This window comes from Pleuronectes platessa, chromosome 18, assembly GCF_947347685.1.
Source record: "Pleuronectes platessa chromosome 18, fPlePla1.1, whole genome shotgun sequence".
Taxonomy (NCBI): domain Eukaryota; kingdom Metazoa; phylum Chordata; class Actinopteri; order Pleuronectiformes; family Pleuronectidae; genus Pleuronectes; species Pleuronectes platessa.
Window position 1 is genome coordinate 2,005,170 of NC_070643.1, and position 22,148 is coordinate 2,027,317.

At 41.9% G+C, this 22,148-nt stretch overlaps 1 protein-coding gene across 1 annotated transcript; it reads right to left on the reverse strand.

Moving 5' to 3' along the window:
• Positions 1 to 12,785: 12,785 nt before the first annotated feature.
• tac1 (tachykinin precursor 1) lies at positions 12,786 to 17,327 on the reverse strand. Its single transcript, XM_053447093.1, has 5 exons — positions 17,020 to 17,327; positions 15,517 to 15,619; positions 15,408 to 15,431; positions 13,288 to 13,344; positions 12,786 to 13,187 (listed from the first exon to the last, which is right to left on the reverse strand). Exons 1-5 carry the CDS (start codon positions 17,134 to 17,136, stop codon positions 13,141 to 13,143), a joined length of 348 nt encoding a protein of 115 aa, XP_053303068.1. The 5' UTR covers positions 17,137 to 17,327; the 3' UTR covers positions 12,786 to 13,140.
• Positions 17,328 to 22,148: the final 4,821 nt, after the last annotated feature.

Consider the following 22,148-nt stretch of genomic DNA (forward strand, 5'->3'; position numbering starts at 1 on the left):
ACTTTACCCCACAGCCACTATTTTAGAAAAAACAGCATCTCTTAGCAATTCAGGCTAATCTTCAGCTAGCATCAATCAAATGGTTTTATATGTTGGAAGTCTATCAACATGTATGATATAAGTTATTCTACCTGAATCAATTTGTTTTGACACAACAGTGGATTTTTGTAAAAAAACATACTCTCCACAGCACCAGCACCAACTTCATGGCACGGGGGGAATTGGAGGGGCTTGAAAACATAATGGTCACATGACCACAAATGTGTTCTGTTGCCTAGATATAGGGGTTGTCTCACATTACCTGATGTCTCACCTTACCCCGCTCTCCCCTATTATTCTCCCTTTTTTTAAAAAATTTTTAATTTAAATTTATATAGTAGGCATTCTTACTGGTGAGTGTGTGTAACCCAGATATATTTTCAGTCAGCTAATGCTTTTATGTATTATCACTGTTTTTGGTGTGTGTCTCTTTAAGGGTTACGACCACTTTATGTTGCGGCAGCTTTACGACTGCTGTTTTACGGTGTGTATTATTGTTACCTTGGAGACGAAGTTTTCGCGGGTAGATCTCTTCTTCAATGCCTGCAAGCAACGTGTGGTCAAGCTGTGATTCTCCTGCTGTTTAATTTTGGAGTTTAACTTATTAAAAGTATTTTTTTAAGTGAAATATTTACCGTACAAAGTACTCGGTTTTCTTTGGATAATATCCGGAAGTCCGTCGGCAAAGTTTATCCACAAGAAGACCGTTTTCAAGGAACTCCGCCGAGTGAATGAACATTGACGAGACGCTGCCGCTGTTTCCTGAGTGCTTTCCTGTGGCTCGTGAGCTCGTGAGGAGCCGTCGCCATCTTCTGAATATCCTGAGGATTGCAGGCAACACTACTAAACCACCACACACATATAGAGCTTTATAATATTATTGCTGGCCAGCACTTTACTTTATTCTGTTATTTTTTTTGTTGCTAAAGACAATATAAGGACACTTCAAGATTTGTTCTATGTTCTATAAGAAGACCGTTCGGTATTAATTTTGTTTTCATGGACTGAGAAAGAGACATTTAATTAAAGAGGACGAGTAACATTCCTTCAGGTATTTTTGTATTGAATAACAGGGTGTTGTTCAGATATTTAAGTATTTGGTTAACTGCCTAAAAAGGGGAAATATATATTGTTTTATTTTTTTTCTTATTCTAATTGAATCACATTTCCATGTGATTTAAGGTTTACTGTTTTATGTTGTTCCTGACCTACATTGTGATAAAGTAAGATGCATTTGAGTTCAGTAAATGTTAAATAAAACTGGATCGATAGTAAACTGCTATCACAACCCGAGTAAATTCTGTTTATTGGTTACATGTGCACATGGAATGATGACTCCGGTTTCTACCAGGTTTTAAAATACTGGTGTTATCCCTGCTGCTGCTTGTGGTTTGAGTGGATGCTGTGCTTTGACATTAACGTTATGTGCTCTTTGGTGTCACATTGAGAGGTACAGTTTTAAATAATCCCAGATCATACTTATCATTAGCCCATACATTTTGTTGCACTTCTTGTAACTCTGAAGAGTCAATAGTTAACTACAAACCTTTTGTTTAAATTTAGCAGTTTGTTCTTAATACACAATTCGTTTTCCCCCATAAAAGTGCTCTGAAATGGGCATCTGTATGTTTGCATTCGGGATGAATATTGAATACCTTCTCCCATATCCTCCCATATACAATCTTGTGAACACCGAGTGAACCTGGGTGCCAAATTTTCCCACTGCACATCGTTTGCTTTAGCTAGAGACACATCTGGTGATGAGTTAAGTATATTAAAGAATTTGGCTATTGTGGGGGTCATCACAACAGTCAATGCGTACAATCTATTATCGTAATACACCCAATCACTAGTAATACATTCGCTTTCTTTATCTTCCTGGAACCAGGTTTTTTTTCTTTATTTTTCTGTGTCTGGTCCTTCACTAACTGTGGCTGTGCAATGTAAATCAGATGCTTGCATGAATCCCGTGTGTGTGTTTGTGTGTGTGTGTGTGTTATTTCAAGCAGATCTGAGGTTATGTACCTGGGCCCAGAGGGTAACAGGTCCCGTTGGAATAGGTACAGTGGCTTACCTTGATCTGGTTGTACATATCGCCATGCCGCATCCTCTGTCCAGTGTACGTGAAAATAAGTCCAGTGGATCTCCTTTTCATTCTTGTTCTGTTATAGTCTCTCGCACAGTTGTCAGGGTCTTCTGGTGGCAACATTCAGCAGTTTTCTTTGAAGACTTTAATCAATCTAACCACCTTTTCAGCAGGCTTTCCTCATAGAGTCTCTCCACATGTCCATGAACAGCATCTGTTTTCCAATCATGGCGCATGTCTGTCTCTGGCCAGTGTCCTTATACTCTGCCCCATTTTCAGTTTCAGTTTCATGCTCCTTGTGTCGCTATGTCTGACAGTTCACTGGAAATTCAGCGCATCTCCTCTGGTGTCCAGGCTCTGTAGACATACACTCCTGATCAAAATCTTAAGACCAGTTAAAAAATTGCATGAATTTGCATTTTGCACTGTTGGATCTTAGGAAGGTTCTAAGTAGAGCTTCAAAATGCAAAAAGAAGAAATTGGAACAAGAGACCAAAAGTTGTGATCAGGCAATTTATTGAAAACAACAATTTAACTCAAATAGGCTGTTCATCAGCTGATCAAAAGTTTAAGACCACAGCCTTTAAAAGCCAAAATCTGTGCAAAAATTTGGATTCCATGTCATTTCCTGTCAAGTAATCACACTGTGAAGATCTCTTGATGGCAAAGGCAAAAAAGCTCACCGTCTTTGAACGTGGTAGGATTGTTGAACTGCATAAACAATCCCTCTCACAACGTGCCATCGCTGCTGAGGTTGGACGCAGTAAGAGAGTCATTTTGCATTTCTTAAAAGATCCTCAGGGTTATGGAACAAAAAAATCAAGTGGTAGACCCAAAAAAATCTCACCGGCGCTGAGCCGGAGGATCCGAATGGCTGTCCGTCAAGACACGGGACGATCCTCGTCCCAAATTAAGGCCATTACTGGTGCTGACTGCAGCCCAATAACCATCAGACGGCATCTGCGAAGGAAGGGCTTCAAAAACAAGAAATGTCTTTAAAGGCCATGTCTCCTTCAACGCCCCAACATTGCCCGTTTAGACTTTGCAAGGGAGCACCAAACATGGGAAATTCAAAGGTGGAAGAAAGTTTTATTCTCTGACGAGAAAAAATTTAACCTTGATGGTCCTGATGGCTTCCAACGTTACTGGCATGACAAGGAGATGCCACCTAAGATGTTTTCTACGCGGCACAGTGGAGGGGGCGCCATCATGATCTGGGGTGCTTTTTCCTTCAATGGAACAATGGAGCTCCAGGTTGTGCAGGGGCGTCAAACAGCAGCTGGCTATGTGGAGATGTTGCAGCGGGCATCCCTCATGACTGAGGGCCCTCGTCTGTGTGGTAACGACTGGGTTTTTCAGCAGGACAACGCTCCAATTCACAATGCCCGTCTGACCAAGACTTTTTTCCAGGAGAATAACATCACTCTTTTGGACCATCCAGCGTGTTCCCCTGATCTTAATCCAATTGAGAACATTTGGGGATGGATGGCAAGGGAAGTTTACAAAAATGGACTTCAGTTCCAGACAGTGGATGCCCTTCGTGAAGCCATCTTCACCACTTGGCGCAACATTCGCACTAGCCTTTTGGAAACACTTGCATCAAGCATGCCAAAACGAATTTTTTAAGTGATCAACAATAATGGTGGAGCTACTCATTACTGAGTCAGTTTTTGACACTTTAATTTCTGTTTTAGGAGGTTGTTTTTTTTTCCGAGCTGTGGTCTTAAACTTTTGATCAGCTGATGAACAGCCTACTTCAGTTAAATTGTTGTTTTCAATAAATTGCCTGCTCACAACTTTTGGTCTCTTGTTTCCATTTCTTCTTTTTGCGTTTTGAAACACTACTTAGAACCTTCCTAAGATTCAACAGTGCAAAATGCAAATTCATGCAATTTTTTAACTGGTCTTAAGATTTTGATCAATTATCTCATGGGCCCACCACCTGTGGGAAGACCCGTTGGGGTCGGGTGCGCAGCCACATGGGTGGCAGCGAAGGTCAGGGGTCTCGACGGACCAGACCCGGGCGGCAGAAGCTGGCTCTGGGGACGTGGAACGTCACCTCGCTGTGGGGAAAGGAGCCGGAGCTTGTGAGGGAGGTGGAGCGCTACCAGTTAGATCTGGTGGGGCTTACCTCCACGCACAGTCTCGGCTCTGGTACCGTACTCCTGGATAAGGGTTGGACTCTATTCTTCTCCGGAGTTGCCAAGGGCGTGAGGCGCCGGGCGGGTGTGGGGATACTCATAAATCCCCGGCTGAGCGCCGCGGTGTTGGAGTTTACCCCGGTAGACGAGAGGGTCGCCTCCCTGCGCCTAAGGGTTGTAGGGGGGAAAACTCTGACTGTTGTTTGTGCGTATGCACCAAACAGCAGCTCAGAGTACTCGGCTTTCTTGGAGACCCTGAATGGAGTCCTGCATGGGGCTCCAGTAGGGGACTCCGTAGTTCTGCTGGGTGACTTCAACGCCCACGTGGGCAACGATGGAGATACCTGGAGAGGCGTGGTGGGGAGGAACGGCCTCCCTGATCTGAACCCGAGCGGTCGTTTGTTATTGGACTTCTGTGCTAGTCATGGATTATCCATAACAAACACCATGTTCGAACATAAGGGTGCTCATAAGTGTACCTGGTACCAGAGTACCCTAGGCCGAAGATCAATGATCGATTTTGTGATCGTGTCATCTGATCTGAGGCCGCATGTTTTGGACACTCGGGTAAAGAGAGGGGCGGAACTGTCAACCGACCACCATCTGGTTGTGAGTTGGATCAGGGAATGGGGGAAATTTCCGGATAGACCTGGTAAGCCCAAACGAGTAGTGCGGGTGAACTGGGAACGTCTGGAGGAGGCCCCCGTCCTAGGTATCTTCAACTCACACCTCCGGCGGAGTTTTTCTGGCATTCCTGTGGAGGTTGGGGACATTGAGCCGGAGTGGGCAGTGTTCAAAGCCTCCATTGCTGAAGCTGCGGCGGCTAGCTGTGGCCTCAGGGTCTTAGGTTCCTCAAGGGGCGGTAACCCTCGGACACCGTGGTGGACACCGGTGGTCAGGGAAGCCGTCCGATTGAAGAAGGAGGCCTTCCGGGATATGATATCCTGGAGGACTCCTGACTCGGTTGCAGGGTACCGACAGGCCCGAAGGGCTGCAGCTGCTGCCGTGTCGGAGGCTAAGCAGCGGGTGTGGGAGAAGTTCGGAGAGGTCATGGAGAAGGACTTTCGGTCGGCACCAAAGTGTTTCTGGAAGACTATCCGGCACCTCAGGAGGGGGAAACGGGGAACCATCCAAGCTGTGTACAGTAAGGATGGGACTCTGTTGACCTCAACTGAGGAGGTCGTCGGACGTTGGAAGGAACACTTTGAGGAACTCCTGAATCCGAATAACACGCCCTCTATGTTGGAGGCAGAGCTCGAGGTTGATGGTGTTTCGTCGTCAATTTCCCTGGTGGAGGTCACTGAGGTAGTCAAACATCTCCGCAGTGGCAAAGCCCCAGGGATTGATGAGATCCAGCCAGAAATGCTAAAGGCTCTGGGTGTTGAGGGGCTGTCATGGTTGACACGCCTATTCAACATCGCGTGGGAGTCGGGTACAGTGCCAAAGGAGTGGCAAACCGGGGTGGTGGTTCCCCTGTTCAAAAAGGGGGACCAGAGAGTGTGTACCAATTATCGGGGTATCACACTCCTCAGCCTCCCTGGTAAAGTCTACTCCAAGGTGCTGGAAAGGAGGGTTCGGCCGATCGTCGAACCTCAGATTGAAGAGGAACAATGCGGTTTTCGCCCCGGACGTGGAACTACGGACCAGCTCTTCACTCTCGCAAGGATCCTGGAGGGGGCCTGGGAGTATGCCCATCCGGTCCACTTGTGTTTTGTGGATCTGGAGAAGGCGTATGACCGGGTCCCCCGGGAGAAACTGTGGGAGGTGCTGCGGGAGTATGGGGTAAGGGGGTCTCTCCTCAGGGCCATCCAATCTCTGTACTCCCAAAGCGAGAGCTGTGTTCGGGTCCTCGGCAGCCAGTCAGTTTCGTTCTCAGTGGGTGCTGGTCTCCGCCAGGGCTGCGCCTTGTCACCAATCCTGTTTGTGATATACATGGACAGGATATCGAGGCGTAGTCGTGGTGGGGAGGGGTTGCAGTTCGGTGGTCTGAGGATCTCGTCACTGCTTTTTGCGGATGATGTGGTCCTCATTGGATCATCGGCTTGTGACCTTCAGCACTCACTGGATCGGCTGGCGGCCGAGTGTGAAGCGGCTGGGATGAGGATCAGCACCGCTAAATCTGAGGCCATGACTCTTAGCAGGAAACCGATGGATTGCTTACTCCGGGTAGGAAATGAGTCCTTAGCCCAAGTGAAGGAGTTCAAGTACCTCGGGGTCTTGTTCGCGAGTGAGGGTACTATGGAGCGTGAGATTGGCCGGAGAATCGGAGCAGCGGGGGCGGTATTGCGTTCGCTTTACCGCACCGTTGTAACGAAAAGAGAGCTGAGCCGCAAGGCAAAGCTCTCGATCTACCGGTCGATCTTCGTTCCTATCCTCACCTATGGTCATGAGGGCTGGGTGATGACCGAAAGGACGAGATCGCGGGTACAAGCGGCCGAGATGAGTTTTCTCAGAAGGGTGGCTGGCGTCTCCCTTAGGGATAGGGTGAGAACCTCAGTCATCCGTGAGGGACTCGGATTAGAGCCGCTGCTCCTTTACTTAGAAAGGAGTCAGCTGAGGTGGTTCGGGCATCTAGTAAGGATGCCCACTGGGCGCCTCCCTTGGGAGGTGTTTCAGGCACGTCCAGTGGGGAGGAGACCTCGGGGAAGACCCAGGACTAGGTGGAGAGATTATATCTCAACACTGGCCTGGGAACGCCTCGGGATCCCCCCGTCAGAGCTGGTCAATGTGGCCCGGGAAAGGGAAGTCTGGGGCCCCCTGCTTGAGCTGCTCCCCCCGCGACCCGACCCCGGATAAGCGGATGACGATGAGATGAGATGAAATCATCAATGCTATCAAATTTATTTTGTTTTACCCTTCATTTTGTCATATTTTCCCAATTCATCTTGTAGCGCCTGTATTTGATTTATACGAAAACTACCATTCTCAGAAAATGCAAACTTTTCTATCCACAACATCCCATTAGATCACACACTTGAGTAAAAGGTTTGCTATTAAGTTATTTTACCACGCCCATTCCTAAAAAAATCTGAATATCTTCGGGGGGGGGTGTTTATACACAAATGTAGTCTGAGGGAGATGGACCCATGAACATGGAAGTTACAGCAATTTCGTGTGTCATGGCAAGCTGATGAACTTTGATGCCACGCCATTAATAATCCGCATGATGAAAAGTCACAGTAATCTTATGGTTACATTATCAATGTCTTGAGACCCATTTGACACAGTTTGACATGGTTTCGAAAAGTGGATGAGGAGAAATACATCCAAGTGTAAGACAAACCAAAAACAAGACATTTCCTGCTGCCAAAATGGCGGGCTTCCTGTTGCGTTTTTCATAATGCTTCATAAGGCTTTTTTGTGCATCTGGTCAAGATACACAACTGTCCTCATTTTCGTGAAGATCGGTGAATGCTAAACCTTTGTCGTAGGGTGTTGAGCTATTTTGCCGCGCCCATTTCCAAATACTCCTGAATACATACATTGACACACACACACACACACACGCTCGCCCGCTCCTGGTATTTCATGATGTATTTCATGATGGCCTGATACGATGATGATTAAAAAAATTAACGTGACGTTCACTCACGATCATCGTAACGTTCACGTTAATAATATGAAAACTTATTCGTTAAGTTCAGTTTGCGAAACATATGAACACCACTGAACTGTACAGCCACTGCAGAGGGGCTGAAGAGCCGCATTCGGCTCCAGAGCCGCGGGTGGCCGAACCCTGTGTGGAACCGAATTTGTATGGTGTATTGGACGTTTTTGTGGAAACACTTCCTTTGTGTTTTCTCCTCTACTTGCTGCGCGTTTTGTCTATTTGCTGTGCGTTTGTCTATTTGCAGCGCGTTTGTCTATTTGCAGCACGTTTGTCTATTTGCAGGGCGGTGGTCTATTTGCTGCGCGTTTCTGTAATGTGTTGTGTTTTGTTGTGAAATTGATGAAGATGTTTTCTTATTTTGCTTTTGTTTTGTCAACTTGCATGTGTTTTCTTAAGTTGCTGTTCGTTGAGCTCTCAGGGCCACCGTAATATTGCCCTGTAAGACTGCTTTATTTTCAAATAAACACAACAACGAAATGGTGCAAGCGTTCGATTTAGACAGCGTCTCTCCTCCAGAGAAGGAAAACATTCCGTAACGTTTTAGCTAGATAATCCCTCAGATAATATGAACATGTTCACCGTTCAAATTCATTATTTGTCATTAATTTGCGTTCAGTTCAACGTTCTCATAAAAATGAACGTGTTTAATGAACGATTTCTTTTGAACAACACTGCCTGAAACTCAATAGCCTACTGGCCTACCTGCCTCGACCGCCTGCGAGCGACTCTTCGGCTGTGCTGGATGCTGTTCACTGCTGTTCAAACTCAACAAGAGTTGTAGACTAGTGCTCTAAAGGTGGACCAAAGTTTAACCAAAAGTTTAAATATGCAGTGGGACAGCGGCATTTTAACTTTTTTTATTTTAGCTGTCATGTGGTTCATGTCTTGACATGTCCTCCCAGAGCTTCTTAAATGTTGTGATGACATGTTAAATGTTTAGTGTTTGATATTTTTAATGTCATTGCACTTATATATGTAAAGATTCTCCTTTAATTAAAAATAACTGTTTTTGGATTGGATTTATAACCCCTTGTCCTTTTTGCACTGTGTAGGAGCGGCCCCCATCAAGTTGTTGGAAGTGACTAAGTAACTTTTACTTAAAGTACATTTTAAATGGACTACTTATTACTTTTACTTGAGTAGATTTTTGGATGGGTACTTTTACTTGTACTTAAGTAAAATTTCATCAAAGTAAAGGTACTTTTACTTGAGTACAATATTTCAGTACTTTTTACACCTCTGCCAAAAAGAGCCACTAGTAAACTAGTGGCCCTGATGTTTCCCTCACTAGCTTACTAGTGGAAGACATTTTGTCTCACTAGTTCAACTCTGTACAAAGCGTTATTCCTCCGTGAAACCAGGATATCGCTGCCTGGTTATTCAACCCTTAATGGTGGCAACCCTAACACCTGTAATGTGTTTAGTGATGATCATTTCAGTGCAGTTTGTGCTACTGCTGAAATGCCAGTAATTCATATCGGGATTGAGACGCTATCACTCCTCTCAAGAGGAGGAATTTTGGATGTTTCACTTTCCAGCGAGAGGAGGGAACACTATTGGATTCACAGACTGAAAACCCTGTCACCTAATAGATTAAACATTTTTACCTTTGTTTCATTGTTGTTCAAAAACAATAATGAATCTGATGCACACACATATGTAAGTGCTTTATTCTGTTTGGATAGTAAGCAAGGAGCTGCAGTTCACCGCAGTGAAACCTCACCAGGCTTTATAGGCTCTTGCTGGAGAGCCAATAGGAAGCTTCAATTTTAATCCCCTCATTAGCATGTGTGTCCAGAAGTGCCACTAGTAAGTTAGTAGGCATTTTTGCTGCCACTAGCTTGCCAGTAAGCCCTTTCAGCCTCACTAGTTTGCTAGTAAGGTCACAAAACACTGCAACTAGTAAACTAGTGCCCATTTCAACCCCACTAGCTTACTAGTTAACATTTTGCACCCCACTAGTTTGCTAGTAAGGTGCAAAATAGGTGTTTACTAGTAAACTAGTTTTTTTTGTGGCTGCACTAGTTTACTAGTGTGCATTTGGGCTCCCACTAGTAAACTAGTGCAGAAAATTGGAGGCCACTAGTTCACTAGTAAGCTAGTAACACTTTCAGCATTACTAGTTCGGTCCAAAGGGCCAATAGTGCAGCAAAAAGCCCACTAGTAGAGACTTTGGCTCTGACAATTGTTCATTGTCATTGTGCTGACAATGACCGAACTAGTGGAGGGGACTGAAACTTGATATCAAGGATATTGAATAAATGCTCAATCGGCTTGCCATAAGAGCCTCACAGGTCACACTCATACACAGACATAGACAAAACTGGGGGAAACAAGACACATGAGGTCAAAACCAAAAACAATGTAGATACTTATCCACTAGAAAATGTACGAATAGTAATGAAATTTAGAAACTCACATAGAAAAAAAAGTATTTTGCAAAAAAAAATTAAAACATAAACCATTAAATTTGTTTTATGTCAATTAATCTGGAAATAATTTCAGCTCTTGTGAATATAGGATATAGGATCGTTTAGACCTCTATCTATAAATTCCTGGGACAACTTAGACGTTTAATTCCTTTGATCTTCAAGGAAAATGCAATCTGTTATGCCTGTTATGTTCTCGGAGTATGCTCCATCATTGCAAATTTCAATTTCAATATTTCAATTTGGAAGTCACACAGAATAAACAATGACTTAAAGGACTGATGATGAAAACAGGACTGATTGATATCCTGCAAGCGATTTTAAGAATGTTAATCTTCAGTAGCCTTGATGATTGTGTCTTCAATACAACCACAGAGAGGAAAATCCTTCATGAGATGTTATGAACAGCGACATGATTGAAGAGCACCATCAGTAAGATTAATAAAACATTATAATTACAGCAAAGTGTGATTAGTTACATTTTAATTACAAGCCTGAACATCTGCATGAATAAGATCCATCAAAATCAATAACATAAACCCATTTTGGAGAAACTCAAAAAGGGGTTTGTTGACTCTTCACCCACCCTTTTTTTGGCATAGTGGTAGTAGATAATAAGGGAATTTTCATTTTTGGGGTAAACCACCCCTTTAAGACTAGAAAGGCACTATATAAATAGAGACCTTTACCATTTCCCATTTATCTGTAAACATTTAGAAAATCACTACTGGGTCAAATTTGACAAAGATGTGGGAAACATACAGTACACAGCATGCAGTCATCATCTTACCAGTTTATTTGAAGAGATCATATAATGAGTTAATGACTTTGTAAATGTGTTTTGTCCCAAAGCCTGGCCTGAAATGAATAATTATTTGTTAAAATGTGTTGTTTGTCTCGTGTAAGCAGCATGGAGTGTAAAAGTACCTTCTTAGGGAGTCCTTCAAAGGTCTCAACTTGATACCTGAGGAGATCCTGTGGAGGTGTAAAGAAGCCTTCAGTGATTGTATGACGTCTGTGAAGAAGTCCTGGTACACCTACCTGCAGGAACACCTACAATCCATGGTATGTGTTAATGACGACCAAGATAAATGATAGACCAGCTCAAACTGGTGTTTAATTTCATTCCTTATACATTTGGAGAAGAAGAAACGGCTTCAATGATACATTTTATTTACTACCATAAGTTACTGTAAATAATGAAGTCATTTTATTAGTACTGGCCTTTCTTCTTATTGTTATCATTCCTTTCTTTCACATGGTCACATCTGTGTTGGTGGAATACAGATAAACCTTTTTAGTTTGGTGAAACCCTTTTTTTCCAAGCAGACAATTCGGATCATCAAAGCAAGAATAGTCCCGTTGTAAATAATAACAACGGGAGAAAGCTCACAGGACGTTCCTTCACTTGCCTCCATGCACCAAAGAGGCCTACTACTTCAGACAGGTGTTTGAAAAGTTCTAACCGGGTCGGGCTGAGTGGACTTGGAACTTGAGTGAAATGGGTAATCCATCACAGTGAAACAGTAACCTTAGAAATTACCATATTTTACAAACGGATGAATATATTTAAATGAATTTCAGATTGTTACTTGACCTCATTCTGATCATTCCTCATCACCCTATACTGCTGTCAATAGATTGAACCTCAATGTTAGTTATGGGGTTTAACATCGAATGAATCATGTTGAGCTGCTAACACAAACACTTCTGTTGACTTGCACTGTAAATTATACAAGTTGTGTGAAGTACATCTTGAGTTTAAAATGGATGAAGGGGAGTCTTGTGTGAGACTTGCTAGTGTAAGTGGCATGGTTCTCTATGCCAATACCATCTCTACAAATCTTTTGCATGGACTGCAGTGTTACTTCATGTCATAGGGATGATAGACATTTGTAAGCCCTTGTGATGCTACATAATTTTAAATTAGGTACACTAAATTGGATTTTAATTAAACTGATTTGGAGTGAATGTAAAATACCATGATTAAAAGAGTTACTCTACATGGTGTAAAATGTGATCCATATCGCCTTCTGCTTGTTTGAGCAAATTAACTGATGAGATTGAACTACATGAAGTGGACAAACGATTGTATTGTAAACTGTCACACTGGAACATTGCAAACTCTAAACTTTCCAAAAAATAATTGTTTCTGTTTCATACTTATTTCTATTAAAATAAATTCACCTCTTTTCACTAAAATGGTTTGAATCTGTGTGCAGCACCTCACCTCAACCACCAGAGTGTGCACTAATCTCACCCTTTAGGATGGGCTGAGCATCAGCAGGTTTAGTCACGCTCAGTAAAGGAATTCACGACATGCAAGCTGAAGTTGAACCAGTAAAGAAAATAATTTTAATATTTGTCAAACCATTGAAACACACAGGTATCCTGTCACATCAAATGATATGTCCAGGGCTAGAACATGACGGCTCCTCTAAAGTCACTTAAAGACTAAATGAGAACCTGTCCCAGTTGCAATCAAACAGTTATGAGGCACTATACAGTGAATTTGGCAGTGCAATTTTCAGCATACCCTAGGGTACAGCCTTGCTTTAATTTTCGACAACAACATGTAGTATTTGTGGCATGACAAATGGCCGAAAACGCTCACAGAAAGCACTGACACTGATAATGAATTTCCCCTTCGTCTCACTCCAATCTGCTGGGACAAATGAAACTGGCACAGATACAGTACTGCTAGATCACTACAATGTGGAAACGGAATCATTTTATTTGACTAACAGCTAAACACAGTCTGGAGAAACTGTCAGATGCCCCTCCCAGGGAAGAAGAATGGCTAGATGAGAAGCGGGCAGGTGAAGAGATGAGCGTTTAGCGGCGCTTGTCATACATCTGTACTGTACTCCACTCATACGAATCTGCAGAAGAAGAGCGCGTGTTAGCTTTTATAGTCATTTTACGTTTCGTAGTCATTACAAGGTCAACACTACAAGTATAATTCGACTGGATTTAACTTACTTGGCTCCTCTTGGCTTCTTTTCCCCATCAGTCCAACAAAAGAATTGACTTTATGCCCTTAAAAAAAGATACTTTAGTTTGACAGTGATGTTCGTCTACCAACAGCTGACTGCAACCAGGGCTGCAACCATGATTTTAACAATACGGGGGTCAACCGTTAAAATTCCACAAAAGCAAAAACAAACCCCACAAAAGCTTAAGGGAAAAAAATATATTTTGTTAATAATATTTTGTATTACCTCTACCATGGAGGTTTTGTTTGTTTGATTATTTGTTATAAGTATTAACTACTACTAAAAGACAGGTACAAGACAACCAGCAGCCAGGATGCAAACTGTACCACAGAGCAATTTAAATGAAAGAAAACACCTCAAATGTATCTGAGCGGCTCAAAGACAAACATCTGGATGTGTGGGTACATACACGATTCAGGCTGAGTTTGTTTCAACTGCTGACGTTATAGTTACAATCTCTTTCACATGTATTGGCAGCAACAAACAAAAGGTATCTAACATAATTTAAATGCAAATGTTTAATCTAGTGACCCTGACATTTTTTAAAGCATGTTAAAGCAAAACTCAGCCTACTTACCAACCTTAATCACAGATCTGGCCATATGTTCTGATCCCTTTAACAAATATCTCAATAATCCTTATAAGAATGTTAATTGACCTGGACCTCAGCTAGCCAATAAAAGCCAGTAATTCACTGGCTCCTTTACCATTTAAACATATTGTTACCCCTGAGCTTAGTTGAGTATGACATCCATGACTTCAGAGTTCGCTGCAGTTCTTTTTTGCAACATGTATGGTCTGGGATACAGAACACTGATTTTATTTCACTGATTGAGATACTGGATATTTGTCAGGTTTGCAGTGATGCAAACGCGATGGGGAGTTGCAGAGCAGATTGACAGGCACTCCTGTCAGCTACAGTTAATGGTCAGTTAAACGAGCATGATGCGTGAAGGCACACTGGCAGTATTGGATAGGAGTGTTATGAAACTATAGTGAGCCTTTAAGGAATATCAAATATTTGAAAACATCAATATCTGCATTAGACTGATTAGATTCAACTGTGTAAAATACGCCCTTCTCACTCAAACCACTGAACCTTGAACATACAGGAGATATAACATCATATATAAGGCTTGCCTTGTATCAGATTTGTTTTATTTTGTGTAAAATAAATGTGTCAGCCTGTAATGGTAGAAATCCTTCTCATTTTAAGTGAAGGGTAAAAAACGTTGCTGACTCAATCCATCACAGGCATAAACAATCCAATTTAACTCTCAAATGTCCTTGGGGCATTGATCCCAGCACTCTCCCTCTCCCTAACGATGAGTGACTTATAGTCGTGCCTGCATAAGAGGAATAAATTAGATGTATACTTACTTACTATGCTGCGCTGTGTTGCATCACTGAGTGGGTGACTAATTTAGATGAAAACCCCTGCCAGAGAAAAGGGAAAATCCCCTCCTCCACATTCTCTTTTCTTTGTCACTCTTTATCTCTTTCCCCTTTGTCGCAAACAGACGTCTGCTCTGCACCACCTTCCGTGCTGACAAATACATGTGGTCCGGCATTCAAACAGTGACACTAGAATCTTCTGTTTTTGCTGCCAGTTAATTAAACCACTAATTTAGTAATAATGTAAGCAAAATTTGTCAGGCTTCATGTTTTTTTAGTTTTCATTGAGCTCTCTGATGTCAGCTGGTCTTGTGCTCTTGTTCTTCTTAATTTTGAAAGTTATGATCTTTTTTGCAACCTAGTAGGAGTTTATTTCGCCATACTAAATTTTAGGCAGTTTCTGGAATTTTATAAGCTTCTTTTTTTTATATGGTAGCTATAAAAATGTACATATAGAAATATAATACTTTTAGCCTGACAAATGGTAAATTAAGTATGGAGAAAGCTTTGAGACAGCATTTAGGATATCATCCTTACGTTAATGAGAAACTGATCACTACATCCGGAGACAGTTTTTTTTTTCCAGATTTTACCGGTATGATGCTTTTACAACACATGTTTCCTCTCTGCGATAGTGACTTTTGATTATAGACTTTTGTAAAAAAAAAAGAACAACTAAGTATTGTATTAATGTGATATGTCTATACTTACTTTTCCGGGTGGTCTGTGAATTTGCTGTACAAAGAAAGAAAGGACAGAGTATTAAAAAAATATTCCACAAAAGTAAATAAAGCTCTCTGATACTGAGAAGATATCTCACCCATAGACCGCTTCCCCATCAGACCAATGAACTGATGCGGCCGTGGCTTCCGTGTCATCCTCAAGAGGATTTCTCTGAAGGGGTCATTGGAAATCCAGCCGTCCTAAGGGGGAAAAAACCTTAATCAATGTGAATTTAGACCCAGGACGTATTGCCATACTGTGACTTATGTAACCTGACACCAGCATGTTGAACCCTCTTTATAGAGACAAAACATAATGAGGACAAAATGTAACAACATTGGCTAAATGGAGAGGCACCTGAATGAATCTTACCATAGTGTTTTTCTCATTGCCTACCATTAATAACCATAAATATGGTCATATGGATTTTTTTTCTCTTGGTTTTTAACTCTTCTGCTGATGAACTGGATAAATGCCAGAGATCATAAATGTGTCTTTATCTGCCACCACCACATAATCCACATCAACCTTGAATATCCAACTTTCATTAATTGTTTCTATTTCCATCTCTGGATATATTTCTAAAGTGTGCATTAGTCTGACTGAGATGTGGTCCTGGGGCCACTAATGTCCCACAAGCTAAGTTTGAATGATTTATTGTGAACTCATTTGTCTGCAAAATGGCAGCCAGCCTACAGTTAAAGGTATTGGCTGAGGAGCTTGGCCCGTGGCCAGCTCACAATGTCAAACAGGATCATTGGATGGAGATGGTTTGTTCTTCACGTGCTATACTAAGCACTTAAGGGGGATATTTCAATTCCTAATGGAGAATTGCAACAATCATACTCACCTTGATTGTTACTGAGTATACAATCCTTATTTTACAGAGGAGACTGTTCCACCTGTTTTGTTATGAGTGTGAAAATCTGATCTCTGTTTTCAAAGTTCTTCTAAAATTATAATTTCATTGAAAGTGTGCTATGGAAATTCATTCGTTAAATTAAATGAGTAGCTTGGAATGGAAATGATGCTGGCAGATACTGTTTGTTTCTAGTGTCAGCCTTACACCTTGAGGATTGAAACGATTCACTTCAAAAAGACTCATCATTATGGCAGCATGCCACTGTGCACATGTTTGACATCTGCTCTTAAAATAAGGTTAAATAGCGTGTTCTACAAAGCAGTTAAGAATATGTTCAAATCATCATAAGAAATTATAATACAACACCTTGATGAGGTTTTGTAACAAGTTGGTGTAAACCCTCACCTGATTTGTTGCTTCATCCCTTGGGCATTGCCTAGCTTTATGCGCAGACGTGTATTTTCTGAATTCAATTCTGCAATTTCTTTTTCTTAAAGTGTTACTTGGAGGGATTGATCCTATACTCTCTCTGTGAAATGACATTCAAGTACAATAAGCTGATCAGACATCCAGTCTCATCACACTAACTGTGCCTCTTTCAGACTTAGGTTAAACAGACAGACAAGAGGTTCAGCACAAGAACAGAAACTCATCTGCCTGTTTCCCGCAGGTTCATCTCACACTGGTGATAAGAACGTGATGTTTATGAATGATGAAGTGAAGAAAATAAAGAAATACCTGAATTTGATTACTACTCGTCCAGTAGTCAGCCTCTGCTTTGGGGTCGTTATCTTCACAAAAAACTTGGGCAATAGATAAAAGAAGCATCAATACTGGTAAAAGCAGCAACTTCATGATGCCGAAGGTGCGCAGTAAAAACTGACAACTGAAAATAACCGTCAACAACAGCAACACTTTTTTTAAAGTAAAAAAGTAAAGGAGTGAGGTTTCAGGCACGAGTAACTGCTGTCCTGTGCGCACACTGTTTTTTCCCTGATAGAATCTAACAGTAGTCCATAGCGCGTGCGTGCGTCCCGCTGTGTCTCCGCTCCCGCCACTGTGTCCGCAACTCGCGCGCTCAGCCTCTGCAGCAGCTCTCGTGCGTCCTGCAGAAAAGATCCCCATGTGCCCGCTCCTATATAGCCGCACGAGCGAGGTTGCTTGGTAACGCCACTACAGTAGCTGAGGTAACGGTACTTCCGTTTAGTTACAGTTATTAGTTACAAACACTTGTGTCATCACCCCTAACTGTAACTTGTGTGCGTCACTGTGCAACTCTCCACGGTGTTCCAAGTCATGGACGTCATCTGGTTTCATCACGAGAGAATCTTTCAGCATTTGGAATGAGATCATTTAATTCAATTATATGTGTATAGCGCCACAAAATACACTATCCCAAGATCATGATCATTTAGAGAAGAAACGTTAGTCTAATCAAGGTCCAATTATGTATAATTTTCTCGTCACGTAGCTTTTAAGCTAAACTTAATTAAGGTCTATAAACCGATATGTAACTAATTGAATCGTTTTTTAATATTGACTTAAGCGATAATGTTGAGGGCTACAGCCGCAGCCTTTTACAAGCTATTTGATAATATGATGTCCTGCATCTCAGGGAAAACAGAGATCTCATATCAAAGGCTGAATGAGAAGGAGAAGAGCGTGTGACCCCAGGGTGCCACTGATTTCCATCAGAAAAGCTGTTTTTTTAAGAGTAGGTTGTTGGAGATGAATAGAGGATAGAACGGACACACGGACTTCACTGTCTACGCGCCTCAACAAGTGCTTGATTTGCCTGAGTGCCTTTATTCCATTAACAATACAATCATTTTTATTTACTCATGTGCTATTGGTAAATGCAAATGTTTTCCCGGGGTGGGAATGGACTTCAGTCTGTCTTTTGCAGCTCTTGTTATTCATCTATTTGTTCAATTGATCCAAGGTGCAACAGCTAATTACATTAACTAGAACATGCTTGAAAGATGCTTTGCACTTGCTCTATTTGACCTTGATATTCTGTATATTTTGTTATTAAATGTAAGCCCAGAGCATAAAATTCATACCCTGAACGTGGTTATATTTCCTTTTCTAAATTCACATAATGCTTATTGTGTGAGTCATATGACACATAAAGTGAAGAAGTATTGTAGGTGAGCCCTGGATAGATTTATACCAGTATTCACTGCTTATCTTTACCAGGGGTGCTCCATGGTCACAGAAGCACTCCGGACTGGAATTTAAGCATCCTCACAACTGTGACAGCTCATCCAATTATCAGATGGAAGGGGGAGGTGAGGAGAGAGAGATAGAAAGAGAGAGGTGACAGAGCTGTTGGAATCGTGAGGGGGAGTTACCACGAGATGGGAAGATGTAGGAGGTAAAGAGACCAGGGCACCACTGAAGTTGGGGCACAGAGATAAACAGATATGCAGATTATGTGCGTGGACAAATAGGACTTCAATCCACTGAGGCCGAGGGGGGTTTTCAGTCGTTGCTGCTGCATGCAGCTGGGACACCATGGGCACTAACTTTGATAAGGCATCCAGCAGCAAATTGCACTCTGACAAGCATGAATCCTTTAGAGCACAAATGGATTCGTTGCGTGGAATATATCAAAAGCAGATCATTTGGGTACGATTGAGTCAAAGCACCACAATGCACAGACTTGAATTAGAAAAACGAAGGGTATAACACCAAACATTTAATTTATATTTCAATTAAAATAGCCCAGGAAATGCCACAAAAAAAATTTGAATGTTAAAATATTAAATACTAAGGAAAGCAAAAGAATGCAAGTCTTTTTTAATCCTCTGTGTAAATTTACATCCATCCTTTTTTGGCTAAACGGGTATATTTTCCATGTACTGCATGTAACACTGCCAAATGAGAAAGGGTGGTAATTCATTTCACTGTAATTACACTGTCCGGCAATTAATGCGGAAATAATTTATTTATGTCAGAACGTGGTACCATTACCAACCAAACTTCATGCAGACTTTAAAAGTGCTCCATCATGTTCTCATTCTCTCAAATTAAAGATGGTGTGATAATTTACATGCGGGTTGCACATGTTGATTTTCTCTGCGGGTGTAACATGTTCATCAGATATTTCACAACAGGAGCTCCAGCAGTTCAATTTCCACCAACATGATGGCAGGTGATTGATATAAGCTGAAACAAGTGGGTCTTTTGCAGATATACAATACAAAAACATGACACTCCCAAAATGACCCCAAGGAGCATTTGCATTGTCTGATTCCTTTCATCTCCACATAGTCTGTGGCTTCCATTAGCCACTGACTATGTGGTGATGGCCAATACAAACAATTATAATTGTATGAGGTTTAGTTGAGTCACTGGGTTAAAGATTATCGAGAAATATAAGTCATATGAAAACAGTGGCGGAAAGTAATAGGGACATTCACTTAATTTCTGCAAGAACTGCGCTGTAGTTGAGTAGTTCCTTTTTGTGCTATATTATTCATCATCTTTACTACAATTCAGTGGAAAATGTGTTATATATTTTTCATTTCATTTCTATTCATTATACCACATTTGTATAATAGATGCATATTGAAAACAGTCTGTATATAGTGCTTGCAACATTTTAGATGTTTGAAATTGTCAGCAGCTCCACCAGACAGACATTTCAAGACAAATTTAATTTGATTTACATGGCCTAAATATCACAAATCCCACATTTTGTCTCCAGAGGCATAACAGCAGCACCCTGACAGTGACATTGCACTCTTGAATGGGATAAGGTAAAGCTTTAAAAAAAAAAAGTACAATTCTAAGTACAATCAGGATGACAACTTTGTAGACTATCAACAGTAATGTAGAATATGAGAGAATGTCGAGCAACTTGCAGGTTCCACCAAAAGATAGGACCTGAGCCACGCAACTTCCTCTCCACCCTAAAGAACATGGCAGCACCCAGGAGAGAAAAGCTTGCCGGGACTTCACCACTTGTATAGTGTAGAAGACTTGATTGAATTTTAAAATTGATCTGAAATAATAATTGTGTGTGAGTAAAGTGACCTCACTCTTAGTTGGAATGTATTAATGCCGATAGGCTGCATCACATAGGACCTCTGCAGTACAGTATAGACTCTGTTTAGGCTGTGGTACATTCAGGAACATGATATTGAACCAAGATAGATTTATTGCGCTGTAAAATAACCTGTATGCCCCATCTGGCTCCATAAAGACATTTTATTGTCGCATATTTTTTTCAAGTTTGCTGAGCACACATGCTCTGTTCCAACATTATCTCCTTTATGTTTTGTGTTCACATTTTAATGTTAGCTGGTACACACAGTCTCCTGCTAGTGCTTACTCAATGGCTTTTAATTAAAATGACTAGCGAAGCTCTTTACTCCTGTGGTTCCCACCCTGGTGTCCAGGCATCACCAGGGACTGTTAATAAGCTGCTGTTGCACTATGAGAATTTTTGTGTCTTGTGACGATTTGGCGATAAAGCGATTGCCCTCTGAGATAAAGAAGGGCATGGCAAACAAGGAGGGAGTAATGGTGGTATTATATATGACTTGTTATGAAAATAGGGGTAATAATAAAGCTGTATGACGCTGACATATAAGAGGGTATGCTTAAGTCATTTTGAACAGCAAGATAATACAGGTTAAGGTTCAGGATGCTTAGTTACACATTGATATTTGAACACACCAAGAAAGTGTAATTTTAGACCAGTATTATTTAACAATTTGAAGTATGTTACATTTGGAAAGATTTGGACTACGTCCCCTATTTTTTCTAAAGATGGGTCAATCAGGCAAAGAGACAGAATAAAAATGCAGGAAGCCTTAATAGTAAAGCTGAGTGGGGAACAAGAAAGCTGACTGAGGATTTATATATGGAGCTATGGACAGACAACTGAGAGAGTTAAAGAATTCAACTTCTTGGGAGTACACTTTGATTAAAGGCGTATAAGGAAAATACAGGTAAATCATGTTGTAAGTGAGTTTGAAAAGATGATTCGTTCTATCTCAATGTTAGGGTTAGTATATGTGGTGCTGGGCATGATACTCAATACTTTATAGAGTAATGATTATATCAACACAAGATTATGGTTGTATATATTAAATAACCACAGCCATAATATAAGAAGATACACAAGCAATGGCACCGGGAGTATGCCATGGGGCCCTCTGTGCAACTCTGTCTTGAGTTTTATTTGTAGAGCTGAGAGAAGCCCAATTGTGTCACGGATATGGTGAGGACCCAAAAGCAGCACAGGCAGACGAAATACCAGTCGGTAATGACCTTTATTGTTCACTGCAGTCTTTAACAGTTCAAACAGTGGCAGGGTGAAAAGTCTTTGCTCACAGTGATCATCTGCGAGATCTGAGCAGGAGCGAGCTGACGCTGACTGAAGGTAAAGTCAACAGCTGATGGGTTACCTAGCTGGCAGACAGGTCCAGTGGTGAGCTGTGTAGCCACAGAGCAGAGCAGGAGCGTAACCCGGAGGGAATAGGCGAAACTTGTGGTCGAAGACAGAAGGCTGAGGTAACATCCAGGGCAGAGACAAGGCAGGCAGGTCGGGGATCGACAACAGGTGATCAGTCCGGGGAAAGAACGCTGGAAGTCAGGCATAACACAAGAACAATCTGGCACTGAAGCAGAGACAGGAGCAGGCTTAAATGCAGCCAGGGCTGTCACAGGTGTGGAGAGTTGGCCTGATGAGGAGGTGTGGCTGACTGGCAGAGTGGAGCAGAGACAGGTGAGTGGAAAAATACCAGCAGACAGGAGATAAGCAGACTGTGACAGAACCCCCCCCTCAAGGGACGGCTCTCGACGTCTCAAGACGAATGGACCAAACCGGGTGGGAGGCGGGGGCGCGGAGGAGG